Source organism: Hylobates moloch, unplaced genomic scaffold (assembly GCF_009828535.3).
Source record: "Hylobates moloch isolate HMO894 unplaced genomic scaffold, HMol_V3 SCAFFOLD_1, whole genome shotgun sequence".
NCBI classification, from domain to species: domain Eukaryota; kingdom Metazoa; phylum Chordata; class Mammalia; order Primates; family Hylobatidae; genus Hylobates; species Hylobates moloch.
In genome coordinates this window covers 106,556,724-106,578,977 of record NW_026652276.1, presented here as the reverse complement: position 1 = coordinate 106,578,977, position 22,254 = coordinate 106,556,724, and the positions used below count along the sequence as shown (strand labels likewise).

At 44.6% G+C, this 22,254-nt stretch overlaps 1 protein-coding gene across 9 annotated transcripts in view; it reads right to left on the bottom strand.

Annotated features, from left to right (window-relative positions):
• The window catches only part of CALN1 (calneuron 1), a 666,785-nt gene that overhangs the window by 19,871 nt on the left and 624,660 nt on the right, over positions 1-22,254 (bottom strand). For all 9 annotated transcript variants that reach the window (XM_058444408.1, XM_032757519.2, XM_032757540.2 and 6 more), the window contains one exon: positions 3,920-4,076. In XM_058444408.1, coding sequence (XP_058300391.1) covers positions 3,920-4,076 — 157 coding nt within the window. The remainder of the gene's footprint in view (positions 1-3,919; positions 4,077-22,254) is intronic.

The following is a 22,254-nucleotide window of genomic DNA, read 5'->3' as shown; positions in this document are numbered from 1 at the left end:
GCAATTCTCCTGTCTCAGCCTCCCAAGCAGCTGGGATTCCAGGTGCATGCCACCACCCCAGGCTAATTTTTGTATTTTTAGTAGAGACAGGGTTTCATCATATTGGTCAGGCTGGTCTCGAACTCCTGACCTCAGTTTATCCACCCACCTTGGCCTCCCAAAGGGCTGGGATTACAGGCGTGAGCCACTATAATTCCTTTTAATTGCCCTATTGATAACAAGTTGAACAGTATAAAACATTAAGTTTTCCCTTTGAGATATTCTTTAGGTTCTGCATATCAATGAGACTACTGATGTCAGCTGGTCTGAAGGACCCCACAGGGAGCTGACTTACCAAAGAATGCAGTTTCCACATCCTGATGGTTTCATCAAGTCAACAACCCCAATTTTTCAATCTCTTGCCCTCCACAATCCCCTTAAAAACCCTATCTCAACACCTCTCAGGGAATGGATTTGAGATTTCTTCCTGTCTCCTTGCTCAGCTACCCTACTGTCATTAAACTGTTTCTCTGCTGCAAACCCTGCTGTCTCAGTGTATTGGTCTATTACTGAACAGCGGGCATAAGAACCTGGTGGTCCTGTAACAGGAGGTCAGCAAGGGCATGGTTGGCGTGGCTGGACAAGGCATGCAGCTTAGGCTAAGGGCAAAAGAGGATAGGGAGGAGCTGACAGTTTGGGAGAGATGGGGAGGCCCCAAAGGGCTCAAGGCTGGGAGGAAGAGAGGGAGATTTAGGAGGTGGAAGCAATGTAACTGTGCAATCAGGTCTTGATAGAAGAAGGGAAAGGTTCAAAATGCCAACAGGCCCCCGTTTGAGCAATACGGAAGTGAAGGGTCTAAGGTGAGCCACAGGGTCTCAGACAAACTCCTCTAGTCCTAGGAGGCTGAGCAGGTAGACTCAGGAACTCAGTATTCTCTTCCTAGACACCTCTGCCCAAAATGCAACCAGGGAGGCTCTTTCTTGCATGTGGAAAGGCCTGTGAGTATTAAATATATTCACCCATGACTTTGATCATGCTTGAAAAATTCTTAAACCTAAACACAAATCAATGAGCTTGTGTCTGGGGGACAAACAACCCTGACATAATGTTTTTACAAAGTTTCTCTGTGATAAAAATATGCAAAAGGGATTATGTAATGAAGGTCCCAGAGGTCATACAAGAATGCAACGTGCAAATTACAAAATAACAGCTTTTTAAAATGAAATAAGATAATGAATTTTAAACCACTTAGTGCAGTGCCTGGACTAACAGGCTCACACCTGTAATCCTAGCACTTTGGGAGGCTGAGGAGGGGGAATCACTTGAGGTCAGGAGTTCAAGACCAGCCTGCCTAACATGGTAAAACCCCACCTCTACTAAAAATACAAAAATTAGGCCGAGCGTGATGGCTCACGCCTGTAATCCCAGCATTTTGGGAGGCCGAGGCGGGCGGATCGCGAGGTCAGGAGATTGAGACCATCCTTGCTAACACAGTAAAACCCCATCTCTACTAAAAATACGAAAATTAGCCGAGCATGGGGGCGGGTGCCTGTAGTCCCAGCTACTGGGGAGGCTGAGGCAGGAAGATTGCTTGAACCCGGGAAGCAGAGGTTGCAGTGAGCCGAGATTGCGCCACTGCACTCCAGCCCGGGTGACACAGTGAGACTCTGTCTCAAAAACAAACAAAACAAAACAAAACAAAACAAAAATATTACTATAGTTATTGGTTAGGTAATGGTTAGGTACCTAAACATGGTTAGATAATACCATAATTATGACCATAATTATGAGTTATGATATTTATTAAATATTATGGTAGCAATTATTACCATAATGGTTAATTAATGTTAAGCCACTTAGTGCAGTGCCTGGGCTAATAGTTATTAATTGCAATTAACAATGGTAATAATTATTAGTCCAGGCACTGCACTGACTTAAAATTATTAATTAACCATTATGGTAATAATCATTAATAAACATTAATAATTATTTTATAACAACAAGCATTATTATTAATAAACATAATTATTAATACTTGAATTATGGTTAATAAATATAATCGCTATTAATGATCATTCATTATATATTAATCATATTACATTAATTAAAATAAGCTATTGACAAATCATTAAAGCAAATCCAGCAAGGCTTCTATTTGGTAGGCCCTTTGTCAGGCATTTATTTTATTAATGTATAAGGCTTTGAGAAATAAAAAGGCCTTACTTCGAATTTAGATTATTTCCCAGTATAGCCTGACCTTTCCCAAATTACTAAGATCTATGACATTTCCCTGAACAAAACACTGATCCACCAACAAAGGCTGTTGTGGAAAATGAGATGATACCCAAAAATACCCTTCTCCACCCATCTCAAGAGTGCTCACTAGCAGTAGAGGGCTTGAGCCCCACACGCTTTCGTTGTGTGGGGCTCACATTGTCTGTCAGCCCTGAGCGAGATGGATTGGGAAGGCCAGGTCTGCTGTTTTCCCAAGTTTCAATTCCCAATCCCTTCGCTCCTCACCCCTCCTCACCCTCGCATGTCCTGCTGGAAATGGCCTTGGCTGTGACCACCCCATCCTGCCCTTCTAAGATCAGTGTGACTCACACTCCAAATACAGTCATTGATGCCGTCACCCCATTGTCACGGCAAGGAGACCAAGGCAGCTTCAGGACCACAGGTGGGTTTTGTTTGATGCACATGGCTGTTGTGCAGTGTTTAAATTTGAGTGACTTCAGAAGAGATCATCGCTCTCTGCTTTGCAACAGTCTCCACTACTCCCTCTCTCCCACTGTTTGCAACCTTGGAGTATAGGCCATCTCCTGTTCCCTCCTGTCCTGGCCTTTAATGCTGGCTCCATGATGCAGCAATTCAGCCAAGACAGGGCTGATGGGAGCCTGGGTTTCCATGGACAGTTCTGGTGCCTGGGACCAGCTCAGCTCCAAGCACACTAGCCTCCCTCCATAGCACTCACTGGCTCTAAGGGAGATAGCTACGAGACCAGGCAAGCAAATATATCCTTCTGGTGTCTATGTGACAGCTTCCCAACTATGTATACTGAATTATTTAACTGTTCCAAAAAAAAGAAAAGAAAAGAAAAAAAAATTTGACCTCCTTAAGAAATGTCAGAATTGAACAGAAAAGTCGCTGATAGCCTGCTATATGATGTTTTAATGTAATTAAAATTTTTTTTTCTATACATCAGGGCTATTAAAGCCACTCTGATCTTCAAAGTTGGAAAGAAGGATTAAATCCTTTAGCTTCTCAGAATTCTCTACTGATTAGGAGATTCAGTAGGCTCTCTTTTTTCTTTAAATTTGTTTTCATGAATAAAAAAAAAAAAAACCTCTCATGGGTCTCTTTTTTGGCCTCCAGAGAACTTTATTTCTTCTGTAACTACTTGGTTAAGTTCATCAAAGGACTCTGTCCCTTTTTTTTTCCTTTTTTTTGGCCAGTGCATTTGGGAACATAGAGGTCATCCATTCCTAAGAATTCTGTGAAGTAGGTGTAATTATCCTGATGTTTATAGGTGAGGAAACACAGAGAAGGTCCATCCTTTGCCCAAGGCCACACAACGGACTTGACCCAAGTTTGCTGGACAGCCAAAATAGGCTCTTTGCACTGCTCCGTGCAGCCACAACAAGAAAAGGCAAACAGCACAAAACCACACGTCCAATCACATGCAGACCTCAGAGAGCCTTGAAAGAAAGGACAGGGTCAATGGAGATTCTGCAAAAAATGCAGAATTTGGAGGAAAAAGATGGGGAAAATGAAACCCACCGCATCTTAGCAAAAAAGGTCTTTAACCTCAGTCCTGGATTTTTGGCTTCAGTACAAGGCCACATCAGCCCAGGAGCCTGTGTGTAAACACATTTTTCATATAGAGAGCGTGGTGCATTGGCCTGTCTCGGACCAGGGAGGGGACAGCAGCAGGGGCACCTACCTCCTTCGAACTCTGTTTGGCAGTTCCCCGAGGTCTCGTTCAGGCTTTCTTCCTCATTGATAATGATGTTCTCAATGTCCTTCATTGTTAGGTGGTCTCGGAAGGCATGATAGAGAATGTGCTTCAACTCTTCCAGAGTTATTCTTTGCATGTCAAACTGTGGAGATAAAGAGTAATGAGATGGTCAGAAACATGTTGAGATGCGAAGTCGGCTTGGGCCATGACAGGCAAGACCCACAGCTGCTCTGCAGAAACTTGTCTCAGTGTTTCAGGATATCAGGTGAACAGTGTTCCATCCTGTTCAGCTCCAAGTATACTCGCGAACTTGCAGGGACTTATTGGGATGATAGAGAGTGGAACATATTCCCTTCACTTTAGATTCTTGGAGGGAAAAAAATGCCACCCTCCAGTCTGGTTTCCTATTCACCCAGCCATCTGCTGTCAACCCTGTGTACCTTGTGTACTTTAGAATGGTAAAACCCTTTATATAATGCATACGTCTCTAAAAATTTTATAATTTACCAACACTCTGGCAATTCCCATATTGGTTTAAGTATGTATCTTTTTTTTTTTTTTTTTTTTTTTTTTTTTGAAAACTTGCTCTTTCGCCCAGGCTGGAGTGCAACTGCGAGATCTCGGCTCAATGCAACCTCTGCCTCCCGGGTTCAAGTGATTCTCCTGCCTCAGCCTCCGTAGTAGCTGGAATTACAGGCGCCTGCCACCACGCCTGGCTAATTTTTTTGTGTTCTTAGTAGAGACAGGGTTTCACCCTGTTGGCCATGCTGGTTTTGAACTCCTGACCTCAAGTGATCCGCCCACCTCAGCCTCCCAAAGTGCTAGGATTACAGGCCTGAGCCACCGCGCCTGGCCTAATTATGTATCGTTTAAAAAAAATTTAGAGACAGGGTCTTGCCCTGTCACCCAGGCTGGAGTCCAGTGGTGTGATCATAGCTCCCTGCAGCCTTGAACTCCTGGGCTGAAGCCATCCTCCTGCCTCAGCCTCCCAAGTAGCTGGGATTACAGGCATGAGCCACTGCGCTCATCTAACATTTATAATTTTTTGTAGGGACAAGGTCTTGCTATGTTTCCCAGGCTGGTCTCGAACTCCTGACCTCAAGTACTCCTCCTGCCTTGGCCTCCTGAAAGTGCTGGGATTACAGGTGTAAGCCACTGTGGCTGGCCATGAATCTTGTTCTAACAAGACAAAAACACAAGGTCAAAGTCATGCTCATGAAGAAAAGCTGCTGAAGGAGAGGTGCAGAATTCCTGATTACACCCTGCTGCTCCCCGAGAGAGGATTGTACTTTTCCACTCCATTTATATTAGCTTTGGTAGTGTCACCTTCTTTTCTTTTCTTTTTTCCGAGATGGAGTCTCGCTCCCATCTCGCAGGCTGGAGTGCAGTGGCGCGATCTCGGCTCACTGCAACCTCTACCTCTCGGGTTCAAGCAATTCTCCTTCCTCAGCCTCCCGAGTAGCTGGGATTACAGGCATGCACCACCACGCCCAGATAATTTTTGTATTTTTAGTAGAGACGGGGTTTCGCCATGTTGGCCAAGCTGGTCTCGATCTCCTGACCTCAGGTGATCCACCCGCCTCGGCCTCCCACAGTGCTGGGATTATAGGCGTGAGACACTGTGCCTGGCCGGTAGTGTCACTTTCCTGCCAATGCAATGTGAGTAGAAGTCACATCTACCACATCTAATTCACAGCTTTATGAATCATTGTGTGGTTCTAACATTTGTTCTTTCCCTCTCCTATGAGAATTACATGCCCCAGATAGAGACTGTTCCTTCGGGCTGGGTCTCACAATGAGGATAAAGTGGGAAACACCTACAGCTGAATGACAATGGACAGCTCACGTCAGGAATACCCTGTGTTGTTATGAACCATTGAGATTTGGGGCTTGTTTGCTACTGCAGCGTAACTTAGACCATTGTTGGTCTATGTCACAAATAGAGAAATTGGTACATAAAACTAAGAGGCAACCATAACCAAAATTCTAAAATACAATGTACTGGTTCCAGAGCCAGGCAGTGAAAAATGAGAAAACCATGACTGGAGGCTGGAAAGGCACAGATCCCTGTTATACCATAGCAAAACATTTGGTAAAACTGTTGCCTGTGATACCTTGGAGGACAGGTAGATACTGAACCCGAGTCGTGTGGCTTTAGGTAAAAAGTCTGTGAAACAGAATGCCATGATTCACAATTGAAATTAGTTGCATCCAACAGAGCACTATAAGAAAGAGATGAGCTCAGGAAAGAACTGGTTGATTTGCAAGCCAAAAATAAAAACAACTCAGAAATTCCTGGTGTTGCAGCATTGAAAGAAGCAATTGTTTCTTTTTTTTCTCGTAATGATCTGTTATCTTCCTATCCCCACATTTCTCAAAGCCCCCTTTCTATTTCTAGTTCTATTTTTTTAGAGGCAAGGTCTTGCTCTGTGGTCCAGGCTGATTTGCTGTGGTGTGATCATAGCTCACTGCAACTTCAAACTTCTGGGCTCAAGTGATCCTCCTGCCTCATCCTCCTGAGTAGTTAGGATGACAGACATGCACCACCATGTCCAGCTATTTTATTCATTATTATTATTATTTTTATTATTTGAGATGGAGTCTTGCTCTGTCACCCAGGCTGTAGTACAGTGGCGCAATCTTGGCTCACTGCAACCTCCACCTCCCGAGTTCAAATGATCCTCCTGTCTCATCCTCCCAAGAAGCTGGGATTACAGGCACACACCACCACACCCAGCTAATTTTTGTATTTTTTGTAGAGACAGGGTCTCGATATGTTGCCCGCCTCAGACTCCCAAGAAGCTGGGATTATAGGCGTGTGCCACCACACCTGGCTAATTTTTGTATTTTTAGTGGAGACAGGGTTTCACCATGTTGGCCAGGCTGGTCTCGAACTCCTGGCCTCAAGCAATACTCTGGCTTCAGCCTCCCAAAGTGCTGAGATTACAGGCACTGCACCAGGAGCAATTGTTTCTCATCTCCAACTAGTAAGAGATAAATAAATGCTTTAAGTAATAATACAGCCCTATTAAAACAAATCAATGCCTCTTTAAAAAATCTCTGAATGTGTTAAGTGACTCTCCTAGGAAGCCTGTTATTAAGTTTAGAGAGAGGTATGTCTCAAAAATAATTGTGGATGTGTTTATTAGCATAAACTGATTGGAGCCAGATACAAATATAACTAAGTCCTTGAGAGCTATACTGGCCAAGAGCCAACAATCTTGGATTAAAAGACACTATAACTGTTCCAAACTTTAAAAGATCTTTGGGGCCGGGCGCGGTGGCTCACGCCTGTAATCCCAGCACTTTGGGAGGCCAAGGCGGGTGGATCATGAGGTGCGGAGGTCAAGACCATCCTGACTAACACGGTGAAACCCCGTCTCTACTAAAAATACAAAAAATTAGCCAGGCATGGTGGCGGGTGCCTGTAGTCCCAGCCACTTGGGAGGCTGAGGCAGGAGAATGGCGTGAACACGGGAGGCAGAGCTTGCAGTGAGCCGAGACCACACCACTGCACTCCATCTGGGCCACAGAGCGAGACTCCGTCTCAAAAAAAAAAAAAAAAAAAAAAAATTTGAGCTTCCCAACCTATGGGCCCAAGCAATTATGAGGATAAGCTACACAGGTCCCAGGAAGGGTGTATTGCCCAATGCCCTCATAGAATAAGTACAAGAATAGTGGAAAAGGACAGCTTTCCTGGGAATCTTGGAGAACAATGTCATCCAGGGTCACTTCTAGGAAGCAGAAGCATCTAATTGAAGGAAAATTCCTCACCCCAAGGTTTTTGTCCAACAGAGTTTCAGAACTGCTCTGAGTCTCTGACCGCTATGGGTATCCCATGTTTTGCTTTCCAGATAGGAATGTTTTTGGTGGTTGGCCTGACCCTGGTCCACCACCATATGTCAAGTGTGTGTTTGTGTCGGGCGAGGGTGAGAGGTAATTTGTCTTTTTAGTTTTTATGTTTCCAGACCAAGAAGAGCCACAACCAGATTTGATAAGCATCATGAGATTCTAGAGCTTGAGTCTGGTGTTATAACTGGATGGGACTTTTGGGGAGTCTCCCTTGGGGAGGGGAGGAGTATATTTTGCAGCTGAAGAGAGGGAAATGAATATCGATGAGCAAGAGTGTGGACTGTAACAGGGTCTATAATTGAGCCTTGAAAAACATGGGTTTGAACTGTGTGGGTCCACTCATATGTGGATTTCCTTCTCCCTCTGCCACTCCTGAGACAGCAAGACCAACCCCTCCTCTTCCTCCTCCTCCTCCACCTACTCAAGGTGAAGACCATGAGGATGAAGACCTTTATGATGATCCATTTCCAGTTAATGAACTGACTTCCTCCTCTTTATGATTTTCATAATAGCATTTTCTTCTCCCTAGCTTACTTTATTGTAAGAATGCAGTGTACAATACATATAACATACAACATATGAGTTAATCAACTTTTTTTTTTTTTTTTTTGAGAGGGAGTCTCGCTCTGTCCCCCACGCTGGAGTGCAGTGACGCAATCTTGGCTCACTGCAATCCCCGCCTCCCAGGTTCACGCCATTCCCCTGCCTCAGCCTCCCGAGTGGCTGGGACTACAGGTGCCTGCCACCACACCCAGCTGTGCCCCTCATCTCTGCTTTGCCTAAGGGTCTAGTGTATTTGTTTCCCCTTGTAGGAGAGGATGATATCTCTGTGCCTGTTGATGTCAAGCTTTGGCCAATCAACTGAGAGCGAAACTGATAGCAGGAAAGTATGAAAGTCCAATGAGAAGTTTCAAAGCCATTGTGTTTTCTGCCATTTCCCTTTCTCTTCTTTCACATAACATTTACACCAAAGAGGGGCTGCTGCTTCATTCTAGGTTCTGGAATGACCTAGGAATTCAACCTGAGCAGATCCTCAACCACCCCACAAAGGACGCGGGATCTGAGTGAGAAATAAATGCTTGCTGCTAACTGCTAAGACTCTGTGGTTTCTGCAGTGTAACTTAAGGATGAACACAAAACTCAGTGTTTTCAGTTACTCTGCACCATGAGGAAGGAAAGTTTTAGACTCTTTTTTCCCTCCCTCCCTCCCTTCCTTCCTTCCTTTCCTTCCTTCCTTCCATTCCCTTCCTGCTTCTTTCCCTCCTTCCATTCCCTCCCTCCTTCTTTCCCTCCCTCTCTCCCCCCCTTTCCTCCCCTCCTGCCCTCCCTTCCTTTCTTTCTCCCTCCCTCCCTCCCTCCCTCCTTCCTTCCTTCCTTCCCTACTTCCTCTCTCTTTTACTTTCTTGTTTCTTGATTTGTCACCCAGGCTGGAGTGCAGTAGCAGGATCATAGCTTACCGCAGCCTCAAACTCCTGGGCTCAAGCAATCTTCTAGCTGGAACTACAGGTGCGTAACACCAGACATGGCTAATTTTTTTTTTTTAAATTTTCTTTTTCTTTAGAGAGAAAGTCTTGCTATGCTGCCCAAGCTGGTCTCAAACTCCTGGCCTCAAGCCATCCTCCTGCCTTGCTTGCTTGTTAAACAATTCGTACCTTGCTTTAACTGTGCACCTCTGTTCTAACAAATTAAATTGGGATATTGAATCTTGCTGTAAAATCTAAATGATTCAAGTTCAAAGCCATTTATACACTTCAGAGCAACTGAAGGGGAGGTGTAAAACGAACTTGTTTTCTGCATTAGAGTTTAACGATCCTAGACAGGAATTTTGACACACACTCAGGGAAAACTCATGGGACCCTGTCTCTTTATATTGGGTAAGGGAGCAAGGCATTGTTCATTTGGCTTTGGGGAGAAGCCTGGCAGAATGCATGAAGAGGATGATTTACAGATGAGAACACCAAGACCCCCGCCATGATCAGAGATGAAGAGTGGCAAGATCAAGGTCAAAAAGACTCAGAAAATGAGTAACCACTTCCTAACACTTGAAGAGTGTGGTGCCTGGAAAACCTCTAACCTGTTGAGAGGTTGCTGCCATTCAGAAATCAGGCCAAAAGATTGGTCAGGAGCAATGAGAAGAGAAGGAAAGATACAGACTCTAAAATCTATAGTTTTGGGCCAGGCGTGGTGGCTCATGCCTGTAATCCCAGCACTTTGGGAGGCTGAAGGGGGCGGATCACAAGGTCAGGAGTTCGAGACTAGCCTGACCAACACGGTGAAACCCCGTCTCTACTAAAAATACAAAAATTAGCCAGGCGTGGTGACACGCACCTGTAATACCAGCTACTCAGGAGGCTGAGGCAGGAGAATCACGTGAACCTGGGAGGCGGAGACTGCAGTGAGCCAAGATTGCACCACTGCACTCTAGCCTGGGCGACAGAGTGAGACTCTGTCTCAAAAAAAAAAAAAAAAATCTATAGTTTTGGAGATCTGGGTCATGTTTTAGTATTAGGGTATATATTTAGTATTAGGACATCTAAACAAAATAAGTTGAGTAGCATTCCATATGTCTCCTATATTGTCAATATCTTTCAAAAGTTTGAAAAAAATCACTGTAAAACAATGTGGACCCCATGCCAACAAGCCGTTCTTCCGTGATTGTCGATCCATTTTACTTTTCAATTTTTCTTTAGTCAATTTTGGAATGTTGTAGTTTTTGGGAAAACCAGACAGAAAATTTTCATCATTATTAGTATGCAACTATGGACCCCAGTCCTGCAATTTTAAATTCCTCCCAATCATTATTACATCCCATTTCTCCTTTTATTGGTTTCTCTCTTCTAGTTGGTTTTCGTCACCTTTTTCTGTTTTTAATGGATCATAGAGAAGAGAATGTGGCCCATACAGCTGCTATTTTTGGAAACCTAAGGAATTTTCCACCATAGTAGAATCTCTGTAAGGTCAGTTATACAAATATATTTACATTTATTTATATTTATTTATTTATTTATTTTGAGATGGAGTCTCGCTCTGTCGCCCAGGCTGGAGTGCAGTGGCGCAATCTTGGCTCACTACAACCTCCAACCCCCAGGTTCAAGTGATTCTTCTGCCTCAGCCTTCCAAGTAGCTGGGATTACAGGCACCCACCACCACGCCCAGCTAATTTTTGTATTTTTAGTAGAGATGGGGTTTCACCATGTTGGCCAGGATGGTCTCGATCTCCTGACCTTGTGATCCACCCGCCTTGGCCTCCCAAAGTGCTAGGATCACAGGTGTGAGCCACTGCACCTGGCCATATTTATATTTATTAATTACATTACGTAACCTTATAGTTATAATCTTTTTCTATAAACTTACTTTTTTTTTTTTGGACTACCGGAGTCAAGGACCATGAGTAGCATATTGAAGTCTGTGAAGAAAACTTGTTCTCCATAAATTATTCTTATAGTTCAAATATTTGTTAAATGAGGCTATTCTTTAGTGCAAAAAGATTTATATACTAATCCAACAAATGGTTATTAGGAATGACTCTGCCAGATACTGTGACGGGAATACAAAAGTGAACAAGACATAAATCCTGTTCTTGAAACCCAGCAAATGAGTCATTTGAATTCAATGTGGTACATGCTGTGGGAGGGAAGCCAGGATGTCTTGGCAGCACCTGGTGGGGGGTGAAGGGTGGGTCAGAGAGGGCTTTCTGGAGAACACGCCTACTATCAAAGACCTAAAGGAAAAAGAGGCTGACTTTGCCAGGTGAGTGAGGGGAGGGTGGGAAAAGGATAAGGAGGGAAGAGGAGAAGGTCAGGTAGGGCAGGGGGCAGCCGTACCAAGGCACAGAGTTGCAAAAGCTTGACACGTTCATTGACTGACAATATGTTGAGTTCTTCTGAGCCTTCGAGTAGCCAGGAGAAGGTGGGAAGGAATGAGGTGGGGGATACGGGTGGGGCACTAGTCAGTAAAGGCCTTGTATGATATGGTGAAAAGCTTAATTGTTTTTTGTTTGTTTTTATTTTTTAATTCTTATTCATTTTGTAGAGATGGGGGTCTCACTATATTGCCCAGGCTGGACTTGAATTCCTGTGCTCAAGTGATCCTACTGCCTCAAACTTCCCCAAATGCTGAGATTACAGGCACTTGCCACCATGACCAGTTTATTTTATTTATTAATTTTTTTGAGCTGGAGTCTTACTCTGTCACCCAGGCTGAAGTGCAGTGGTGCAGTCTCAGCTCACTGCAACCTCCACCTCCTGGGTTCAAGCAATTCTCCTGCCTCAGCCTCCCGAGTAGCTGGTATTACAGGTGTGCGCCACCATGTCTTGCTAATTTTTGTATTTTCAGTAGAGACGGGGTTCCACCATATTGGCCAGGCTGGTCTCGAACTCCTGACCTCATGATTCACCGGCCTCAGCCTCCCAAATTGCTGGGATTACAGGCATGAGCCACAGCACCCAGCCAACCAGTTTATTTTTAAAAAATATTTTCGTAAAGACAGGGTCTTGCTATGTTGCCCAGGCTGGTCTCAAACTCCCAGGCTCAAGCAATCCTACCACTTCAGCCTCCTGAGTAGCTGGGACTACAGACATGCACCACCACTTGTTTTTATTTATTTATTTTTATTGTGGTAAAATATAATAACCAAAAGTTTACTATTTTATTCTTTTTTTGTTTTTGAGACAGGATTTCACTCTTGCTCCCCAGGCTGGAGTGCAGTGGCATGATCTTGGCTCACTGCAACCTCCACCTTCTGGTTTCAAGCGATTCTCCTGCCTCGGCCTCCTGAGTAGTTGAGATTACAGGCACCTGCCACCAAGCCCAGCTAATTCTTGTATTTTTAGTAGAGACAGGGTTTCACCATGTTGGCCAGGCTGGTCTCGAACTCCTGACCTCAAGTGATCTGCCCGCCTTGGCCTGCCAAAGTGTTGGGATTGCAGGTGTGAGCCACCGTGCCTGGCCTATTTTATTCATTTTAAGTGTACAGTTCTGTGGCATTAAGTACTTTCACATTTTCATACAACCACCACCATTATTTCTCTCCAGAAATCCTTCGTCTTCCCAGACTGAAACTTTGTACACTATTATTAATTATCATTAATTATCATTAAACACTATCTCCCCATTCCTCCCTCACTGCAAACCCAACAACCACCATTCTATTTTATTTTCTCTGTGTCTTTGACTTTTTTAGGTACCTTATATAAGTGGAATCATATGATATTCGTCTTTTTGTGATTGGTTTATTTCACTTAGATAACGCCCTCAAGGTTCATCCATGTTGTGTCATGTGTCAGAATTCCCTTCCTTTTTAAGGCTGGATCATTTTCTGTAAACCCAAAATAGAATTCTAAGCCCCACAACCATCTGAATGGACCCCGCTTCTCAGCCAAGGGCATTCCAAAGTTAACCTGAAAAATGACTGTAGGCTATGATGGGAAGGAAGAATTGAACATGACTCATTATACCCTCCTCCCTTTTGGAATTCAGTACCAAATATTAAAGTTAATTAATGTTTCAAGTAACTAACATTAAAACAGAGTAAGACTGATAGAACAAGGAACACTTACAATCTATTCTCTCTGCAGCCGGCGACCTGGAGGCTTCATCTGCACAATAAAACCGTGGTCTCTACAACCCCTTATCATAAGCCAGACATTCCTTTCTACTGATTCCAAGTCTTTAGATAATACCTCAACCAACTGCCAATCAGAACCCACCAATGACCGATCCACCTATAACCTGGAAGCTCCCCACCCACCAACCTCCAGAAGTCCCGCCTTTTTGGACTGAACCAATATACATCTTACATGTATTAATTTACATCTTACATCTCCCTAGAATGTATAAAACTCAGGTGTAGCCTGACCACCTTGAGCACATATTCTCATATTCTATGACCTCCTGAAGGCTGTGTCATAGGCCATTGGTCATTCGTATTTGGCTTAGAATGAATATCTTCACATATTGTTCAGAGCCTGAGTCTTTTCATTGGCTATTCCATCGTATGGACATACCACATTCACAACAGACACAAAGTAGAAGCAGCCCAAGTGTCTGCTATGGATGCATGCAGAAGTACAAATATCTGTTCTAGTCACTGCTTTTGGGGTATATACCCAGAAGCAGAATTGTTGAATTATATGGTAATTCTATGTTTTTTTCAGGAACAGAGCTTGGTTTTATCTGTTGGGTATCTTTGAGTTGTATTTTTATCCACTAAAACATTTTCATCAGAGAAATTACTTGATCAGGTTTGAGCTTGAGCAAAATTACCCTTTGCTGATACAAGGGTCCCAACAAACAGAGAGGAGGCTATTGAAGTGACAGATTCTGAGACTGAAGTAGGCTATGGAGATAGAGAAAATTTAAGAGCTGTGTAAACGAGAGGTTGATAAGACTTGATGGATCACCGTGTGTGGCGTGTGATGGAGAATGGGCCATCCAGGAAGACACCTGGGTTTTACGTTCAGCTGAATGGATAGGCTTAGAAAGAAAGGCTACACGTTAAATTTTGGATGCATTCTTTGAATATTCCTGAGGGACAGCTGGGTAGAACAGCCTAGGATGCAGTAGAATGTATAGATACAGGTTAATGATACAGATTTAGCATTCATTTGCATACAGATGATGATAAAGTCATCAGAAAGGATGACACCACCCGAGAAGAGTGTGTGGGGTATGAAAACCCTGAGGGATGCATTCAGAAGACATCAAGATGAACAGGTGGGTGGCCCTCGTTACTGAATGCAGAGTGTGACTTTTATCATTGTATTAGTCCGTTTTCATATTCTTCTAATGAAGACATACCTGAGACTGGGTAATTTATGTAGAAGAGGTTTAATGGACTCACCATTCCACATGGCTGGGGAGGGCTCACAATCATGGTGGAAGATGAAAGGCATGTCTTACATGGCAGTGGGCAAAAAAGAATGAGAATCAAGCAAAAGGGGGAAACCCTTTATAAAATCATTAGATCTCATGAGACTTACTACCACCAGAACAGTATGGGGGAAACTGCCTCCATGATTCAATTATCTCCCACTAGGTCCCTCCTACAACACGTGGGAACTATGGGAGCCACAATTCAAGATGAGATTTGTGTGGGGACACAGCCAAACCATACCAATCATATATACAATCATTATACACAATATTAATATTTTAATATTAAAAAATATTTCAGTGCTTTGCTAATGTCTTTTGGAAAAAATCTATTTTTATATCAGTACAGCTATGCTTATTTCCTTGGGTGTGAATTCTGCTAAATGTTTCTCTTTTTTTTTTTTTTTTTTGAGTCAGGGTCTCGCTGCGTCACCCAGGCTGGAGTGGTGCAGTGGTGTGAATGTGGCTTACTGCAGCCTTGACCTCCTGGGCTCAAGAAATTCTCCCACCTCAGCCTCCTGAGTAGCTGGGACTACAGCTAATTTTTGTATTTTTTGTAGAGACATGGTCTGGCCATGTTGGCCCAGGCTGGTCTTGAACTCCTGAGCTCAACTGATCTGCCTGCCTCAGCCTCCCAAAGTTCTGTGACCACAGGTGTGAGCTACTACACCTGGCCTTTCTTTTGGTTTTTAAACTTTTTAACGTTATATTTTAGAGGTCTGTCTCTTACAAGGAGGCTAGAATTGGATTCTAAAGACATCTAATTTGAGATTCTTTGCTTTCCAATGGTAGAGTCTAATTCCATTTTTATATATTGTTATAAACATATTTGGCTGTACTTTTGTTATTTTATTTCCTGCTTCTGGTTGAGACGGCGTTTCGCTCTTGTTGCCCAGGCTGGAGTGCAGTGGCGCGATCTCGGCTCACTGCAACCTCCACCTCCTGGGTTCAAGTGATTCTCTAGCCTCAGCCTCCCAAGTAGCTGGGATTACAGGCATGCGCCATCATGCCCGGCTAATTTCGTATTTTTAGTAGAGACGGGATTTCTCCATGTTGGTCAGGCTGGTCTCAAACTCCCGACCTCAGGTGATCTGCCCACCTCGGCCTCCCAAAGTGCTGGGATTGCAGGTGTGGGTCACTGTGCCCGGCCCGCTTCTGGTTCTTATGGTTTGTTTTCTCTTTTACATAAGAAACCTGTGGACATTTTAGTTTTGGTTATACTGTTGGACGTTTTTCCATTTGTGGAATGCATGACTTAAGCCACCATTTCTTAAATTATCAAATTCAAGAAACTAAATTGCATCCTGTCATTTTTTCTTGTATGTAATAAGAAGATTCATAGACCTTTTATTTTCCTACCTCTTGCCTCATGCTTTTCAGTCTTTGTAAGTTGAATCTGAGATTTATGATGACACATTTTCTACTATTTGCATCTTTTTCTAGAATAGTATTTGGAGTCTGCATTTAATTTTGTAACAAACTTTATAACAGCTCCTGCTACTTCATTATATTTAATTGACTCCAATGCTTACTTCCATTTTTTAATAACTGTCCCTACCCCAAGTGCCTAATTGTCATCCAAATATCTGCTAGAGAACATTTAAAACTATTTGACAGTGAAACATTTGTGAATATTACATTTTCTGCATTCTTAGAATTCTGATACCTTTCTCCCCTTCTCTCATGACAATTTATTTTGACATAAAATTCTAGAATCATACAAATCTCCCCCTCAAAGTTGTTGAAGCTTCTTCAGTTTCTTCTCTCTCTGTCCCTCTGTGTTTTTTTTTTTTTTTTTTTTTTTTTTAGAGACACGGTCTCACTCTGTGGCCCAGGCTGGAGTGCAGTAGTAAGATCAGAGCTCACTGTAGCCTTGACCTCCTGGGATAAAGCGATCCTCCTGTGTAGCTGGGATTACAGGTGCATGTCAACAGGCCTGGATAAATTTTTATATTTTTTGTAGAGATGGGATGTGTCTGTTCTCACGCTGCAAATAAAGACATACCCAACCTTGGGTAATTTATAAAGAAACAGATGCTTGGACCAGGAGCGGTGGCTCACATCTGTAATCCCAGCACTTTGGGTGGCCGAGGCAGGCGGATCACAAGGTCAGGAGTTCGAGACCAGCCTGGTCAATATGGTGAAACCTCGTCTCTACTAAAAATACAAAAATTAGCCGGGCGTGGTGGCGGGTGCCTGTAGTCCCACCTACTTGGGAGACTGAGGCAGAAGAATCGCTTGAACCCGGGAGGCGGAGGTTGCAGTGAGCTGAGATTGCACCACTGCACTCCAGCCTGGATGACAGAGTGAGATTCCATCTCAAAAAATAAAAAGAAAAAAAAAGAAAAGAAAAAGAGAAAAGAAAAGGAAAAAGAGGCTTAATGGACTCACAGTTCCACATGGCTGGGGAGGCCTCACAATCGTGGCAGAAGACGAAGGAAGAACAAAGGGACTTCTTATATGGTGGCAGGTAAGAGAGAGAACTTGGGCAAAGGGACTCATCTTTATAAATCCATCAGATCACGTGAGACTTATCCACTAGCATGAGAACAATACAGGAAAGACCCACCTTCATGATCCAATTACCTCCCATCAGCTCCCTCCCATGACACACGGGAATTGTGGGAGCTACAATTCAAGACAAGATTTGGGTGGGGACACAGCCACACTATATCATGGGTGTCTCATTATGTTACCCAGGCTGATCTCAAACTCCTGGACTCAAGCAATCCTCCTGCCCAGGTGCCAGGCCCCTCTGTTTAGTGTGGGGAAAGAGCCAAGAGGTTGGATAATGTATGCAGAATACATGTTTTCTGAATGAATCTTCTATTTGCTCCACAGCCCAGTCTTTCCTGCCTGTTTCCCCTTCCTCAATCATTGTCCCCCCAAAATCCAGGAGAAGGCCAGGAGGAGCACTCTCTGCAGGTGGACTTCTCGTGTTCAGCTTCTCTACCGTGTCGCATGGAAAGAGCAGACTAACTGAACTTGTTTTCCTGCTGTGATAGGAACCTCAGGGGTGCCTGAGTCCCCAGTGAAGTCTGAATTCCCAATAAGATGAAATGCCAGGCTGCCAAAAGGCCAGAGCTCGCTGCTGGCTGCCAGCTGCCTTGTGAGGCCTTTGCTGCATTTTTCGTCCCTGACTCATACTGGGACCTGCCCAGCTGGGGGCCAACATCTTTCCTGCCCAGATTTGTGAGCGAGTCCAATCTCATGTCAACTTTCACTGAATGTCTGGAATGAATTTGATGACACAGTTCTTTCTCCTCTGAAGAAAAAGACAGGCAGAATAAACTCCAAAATATTTCACACCTCTATTCCTTTCTCTGCCCATCTGCAAAAGGCATTTTCCTGCCGAGAGAGAGCTGCCTGGACGATCAATGGGTCAGAACTTCTTAACCACGGAGCAGAATTCATTGCAGTTCACCACAATAGTAACTCCTGTTGTCTGGGGTATCCTGATGGGATCTTGACCAGCTGGAGTCCTACCTACACAGTTGAGTGATCTCACCCATTTATCTTGGTACACAGTATAAAAATACAGTCATGTTTTAAGTCTGCCTTGAGCGCCAACGTGACCAGGCCAAGCGAGGTCAGTAGATCTGCATAACTTCCTTCCAGAGCCTTCTCCTTCCTCCTTGGTCCCCACACTGCAAACAATGCAGCCTCTTCTATCAAATAAGCAGACCCCCTTCCTAAAGGGTAGGTCCAACCATCAACCTCCTGGGGGGTCCAGATGTGAAGGGCAGGAGACACCAATGTAACCAGAAAGACGTCTAGAGTCTGATTGGTATGGTTTGGCTGTGTCCCCACCCAAATCTCATCTTGAATTGTAGTTCCCATAATTCCCGTGTGTTGTGGGAGGGACCCGGTGGGAGATAACTGAATCATGGGGGCGGTTTCCCTCATACTGTTCTCGTGGTAGTGAATAAGTCTCAAGAGATCTGATAGTTTTATAACGGGTTTCCCCCTTTTGCTTGTCTCTCATTTTTTTTTGCCTGAATGCACAGAGTGTGGCTTTTATCATCATATTAGTCTGTTTTCATGTTCTTCTAATGAAGACATACCTGAGACTGGGTAATTTATAAAGAAGAGGTTTAATGGACTCACAGTTCCACATGGCTGGGGAGGCCTCTGAGATTTTTCCCTATATGAGGAATTAAACAGCGGGACCGAAATGAGAGGTATCCTGAGACAGACTCCTCCCTGCTAAGAACAAAGAGACAGATGTACCTTGGACAAGACCACTTGGGAAGATGAGTAGTTTGGGCAAAGAAATGGAAGATTGGTAAAGGTAATTGAGAAAATGCAACATTCAAAGCAGAAAACAGGCCTGGGCATGGTGGCTCACGTCTGTAATCCCACCACTTTGGGGGCCGAGACAGGCTGATCTCTCGAGATTAGGAGTTCGAGACCAGCCTGGCCAACACAGTGAAACCCTGTTTCTACTAAAAATACAAAAATTAGCAAGGCGTGGTGGCAGGCTCCTGTGATCCCAGCTACTTGGGAGGCTGAGGCAAGAGAATCGCTTGAACCTGGATGGTGGAGGTTGCAGTGAGCCAAGACTGTACCACTGCACTCCAGCCTGGGGGACAGAGTGAGACTCTGTCTCAAAAAAAAAAAAAAAACACCTGCAGAAAACAAACAACAAAAAACCCCAAACAGTAGGTGCCGGACTATGGATAAATCCATTCGGACTCCTGCATATCTTACCTCATTGGTATAGAGAGACAGGAGGACAGAGAGAAAAGTGACTCCCTGCCTTCTTTGGCCCCGCAAGGAATCAGCTCAAGGGAGCAAGGGGATGGGGCCAGGGCACGTGACTAAGCCTCTGCAGTTGACTCCCAGAATGCACTGGTGGCTTAGAAAAAGATGAAAATGCCCAGTAACACCCAAACGAAGATTGAGCACCTATTGACTCCCACAGTCTAGAAGAAATTTTCCACTAACAGCAAGATCTATGGAGCAGACATGTGACGCAGACATCGTGGCTGACTTTGAAAAGCTTTGCTCTCTGAAAAAGAGCACAAGATCACTCTGAGTGAAGCCAGGACGGTGCTCTGACCTGCCCTTGAATACCTCGGGCTGGGGTGTCCCCAGTCTTTGCTCCTGAAGCAGCTCCAACCCCAACCCTAGCCTCTTGTACCAGCAGTCCTCTCTCCGCTCCTCTTCAAAGGCAATCAACCACAGACCAGGTTGGAGGGGACCTTGATGTGGCCTTGCTGCGTGCCTGCCCAGCATCGGATGAAGTGAGGTGTGAATCTGTTGGTCCCACCTCTGATCTCATTTCCTACAGGTCTCGCCCAATGTGGGGTCTCATCATTGCAACCTCTGCCTCCCAGGCTCCAGCAATCCCCAGTCTCAGCCTCCACAGTAGCTGGGACTACAGGTGCATGCCACCATGTCCACGCAATTTTTGTATTTTTTATAGAGATGGGTGGTCTTGCTATGTTGCCCAGGCTGGTCTCCAACTAGGTTGCTATGGTGCCTAGAGATGTCTATTTCTTATAAAGCACAGCTCTGAACACAAGTCAACATCAATAAGGGCTCAGATGAAGAAATTCATCTCTTGCAGCCCGGAGGAAATGCCGGCCGGATGCACGTAGGGATAGGGTGCAGCCGGAGTCCAGGTCATGTAGACCATCTGTGGCTTTTGCCTTGTCACAGAGCCTGGGCTCTGTGGAAGATGGTATTCCCCTACATCATGAGTGAGAGGAGGCTGCATTTCAACTTGGCGTGTCACTTAAATGAAGACCTGTGAATACAGACAAGTTGTCTGGGAGCTGAGCCTGTTGGTGGGTCCTCTGGCGGCAAATCTGAGAAGGGATGACCACAGGATTGGGCTGTCTGGATGCCAAGTGTCTGGTCCCCACCTAGGCTGTCTGATGTCAGGTCAGACAGGCTAGATGCAGGGAGAGCTTCCTCTGAGCCAGGGGCACAGCAGATGTGGCCTCATTTACGTCTCATGGAGGAAGCAAAGGCTACATGATGCCTATTTTATAGATAAACGCAGTGGAGTTCAAAGAGGTTAAATAACATAGTCAAAGATAAGAAACAAAAGAGTGAGGCCGGGTGTTGCGGGAAGTCAGGGACCCCAAACGGAGGGACCGGATGAAGCCATGGCAGAAGAACGTGGATTGTGAAGATTTCATGGACATTTATTAGTTCCCGAAATTAATACTTTTGTAATTTCTTATGCCTGTCTTTACTGCAGTCTCTAAACATAAATTGTAAAGATTTCATGGACACTTATCACTTCCCCAACAATACCCTTGTGATTTCCTATGCCTGTCTTTACTTTAATCTCTTAATCCTGTAAACTGAGGAGGATGTATATCACCTCAGGACCCTGTAATAATTGCATTAACTGCACAAATCGTACAGCATGTGTGTTTGAGCAATATTAAATGTGGGCACCTTGAAAAAAGAACAGGATAACAGCAATTGTTCAGGGAATAAGAGAGATAACCTTAAACTCTGACTGCCGGTGAGCCGGGTGGAACAGAGCCATATTTCTCTTCTTTCAAAAGCAAATGGGAGAAACATCGCTGAATTCTTTTTCTCAGCATGGAACATCCCTGAGAAAGAGAATGCACACCTGGGGGTGGGTCTCTGAACCGGCCACCCCTGGGCGTGGCCTGTCTCTTATGGTCGAGGCTGCAGGGGTGAAATAGACCCCAGTCTCCCATAGCGCTCCCAGGCTTATTAGGAAGAGGAAATTCCCGCCTAATAAATTTTGGTCAGACTGGTTGGTCTCAAAATCCTGTCTCCTGACAAGATATTATCAATGACAATGGTGCCCGAAACTTCATTAGCAATTTTAATTTTGCCTCGGTCCTGCGATCTCGCCCTGCCTCCACTTGCCTTGTGATATTCTACTACCCTGTTAAGTACTTGATGTCTGTCACCCACACCTGTTCGCACACTCCCTCCCCTTTTGAAAATCTCTAATAAAAACTTGCTGGTTTTTGCTGCTTGTGGGGCATCACGGAACCTACCGACATGGGATGTCTCCTCTGGACGCCCAGCTTTAAAATGTCTCTCTTTTGTACTCTGTCCCTTTATTTCTCAAGCAGGCCGAAGCTTAGGAAAAATAGAAAAGAACCTATGTGAATATCCGGGCAGATTCCCCGATAGCCGGGGAATGGTGGCTCACGCCTGTAATTCCAGCACTTGGGGAGGCCGAGGTGGGCAGATCACTTGAGGTCGGGAGTTCGAGACAAGCCTGGCCAACATAGTGAAACCCCATCTCTACTAAAAATACAAAAAATTAGCCGGGCATGGTGGTGGGTGCCTGTAGTCCCAGCTACTCAGGAGGCTGAGGCAGGAGAATCACTTGAACCTGGGAGGTGGAGGCTGCAGTGAGCCGAGATTGCACCACTGCACTCCAGCCTGGGTGACAGAGTGAGACACCATCTTAAAAAATAAATAAAAAATAATAAATAAATAAGGACTCCATGGAAAGTCACATTGAGAAGGTGACATTTGAGGAGGAACATAGAGGAGGCAAGGGTGGATCCACGTGGATATTTGGGGGAAGGACATTCCAGGTACAGGGACCAACAAGAGCAAAGACCATGAGGCTAGAACCTGTTCTG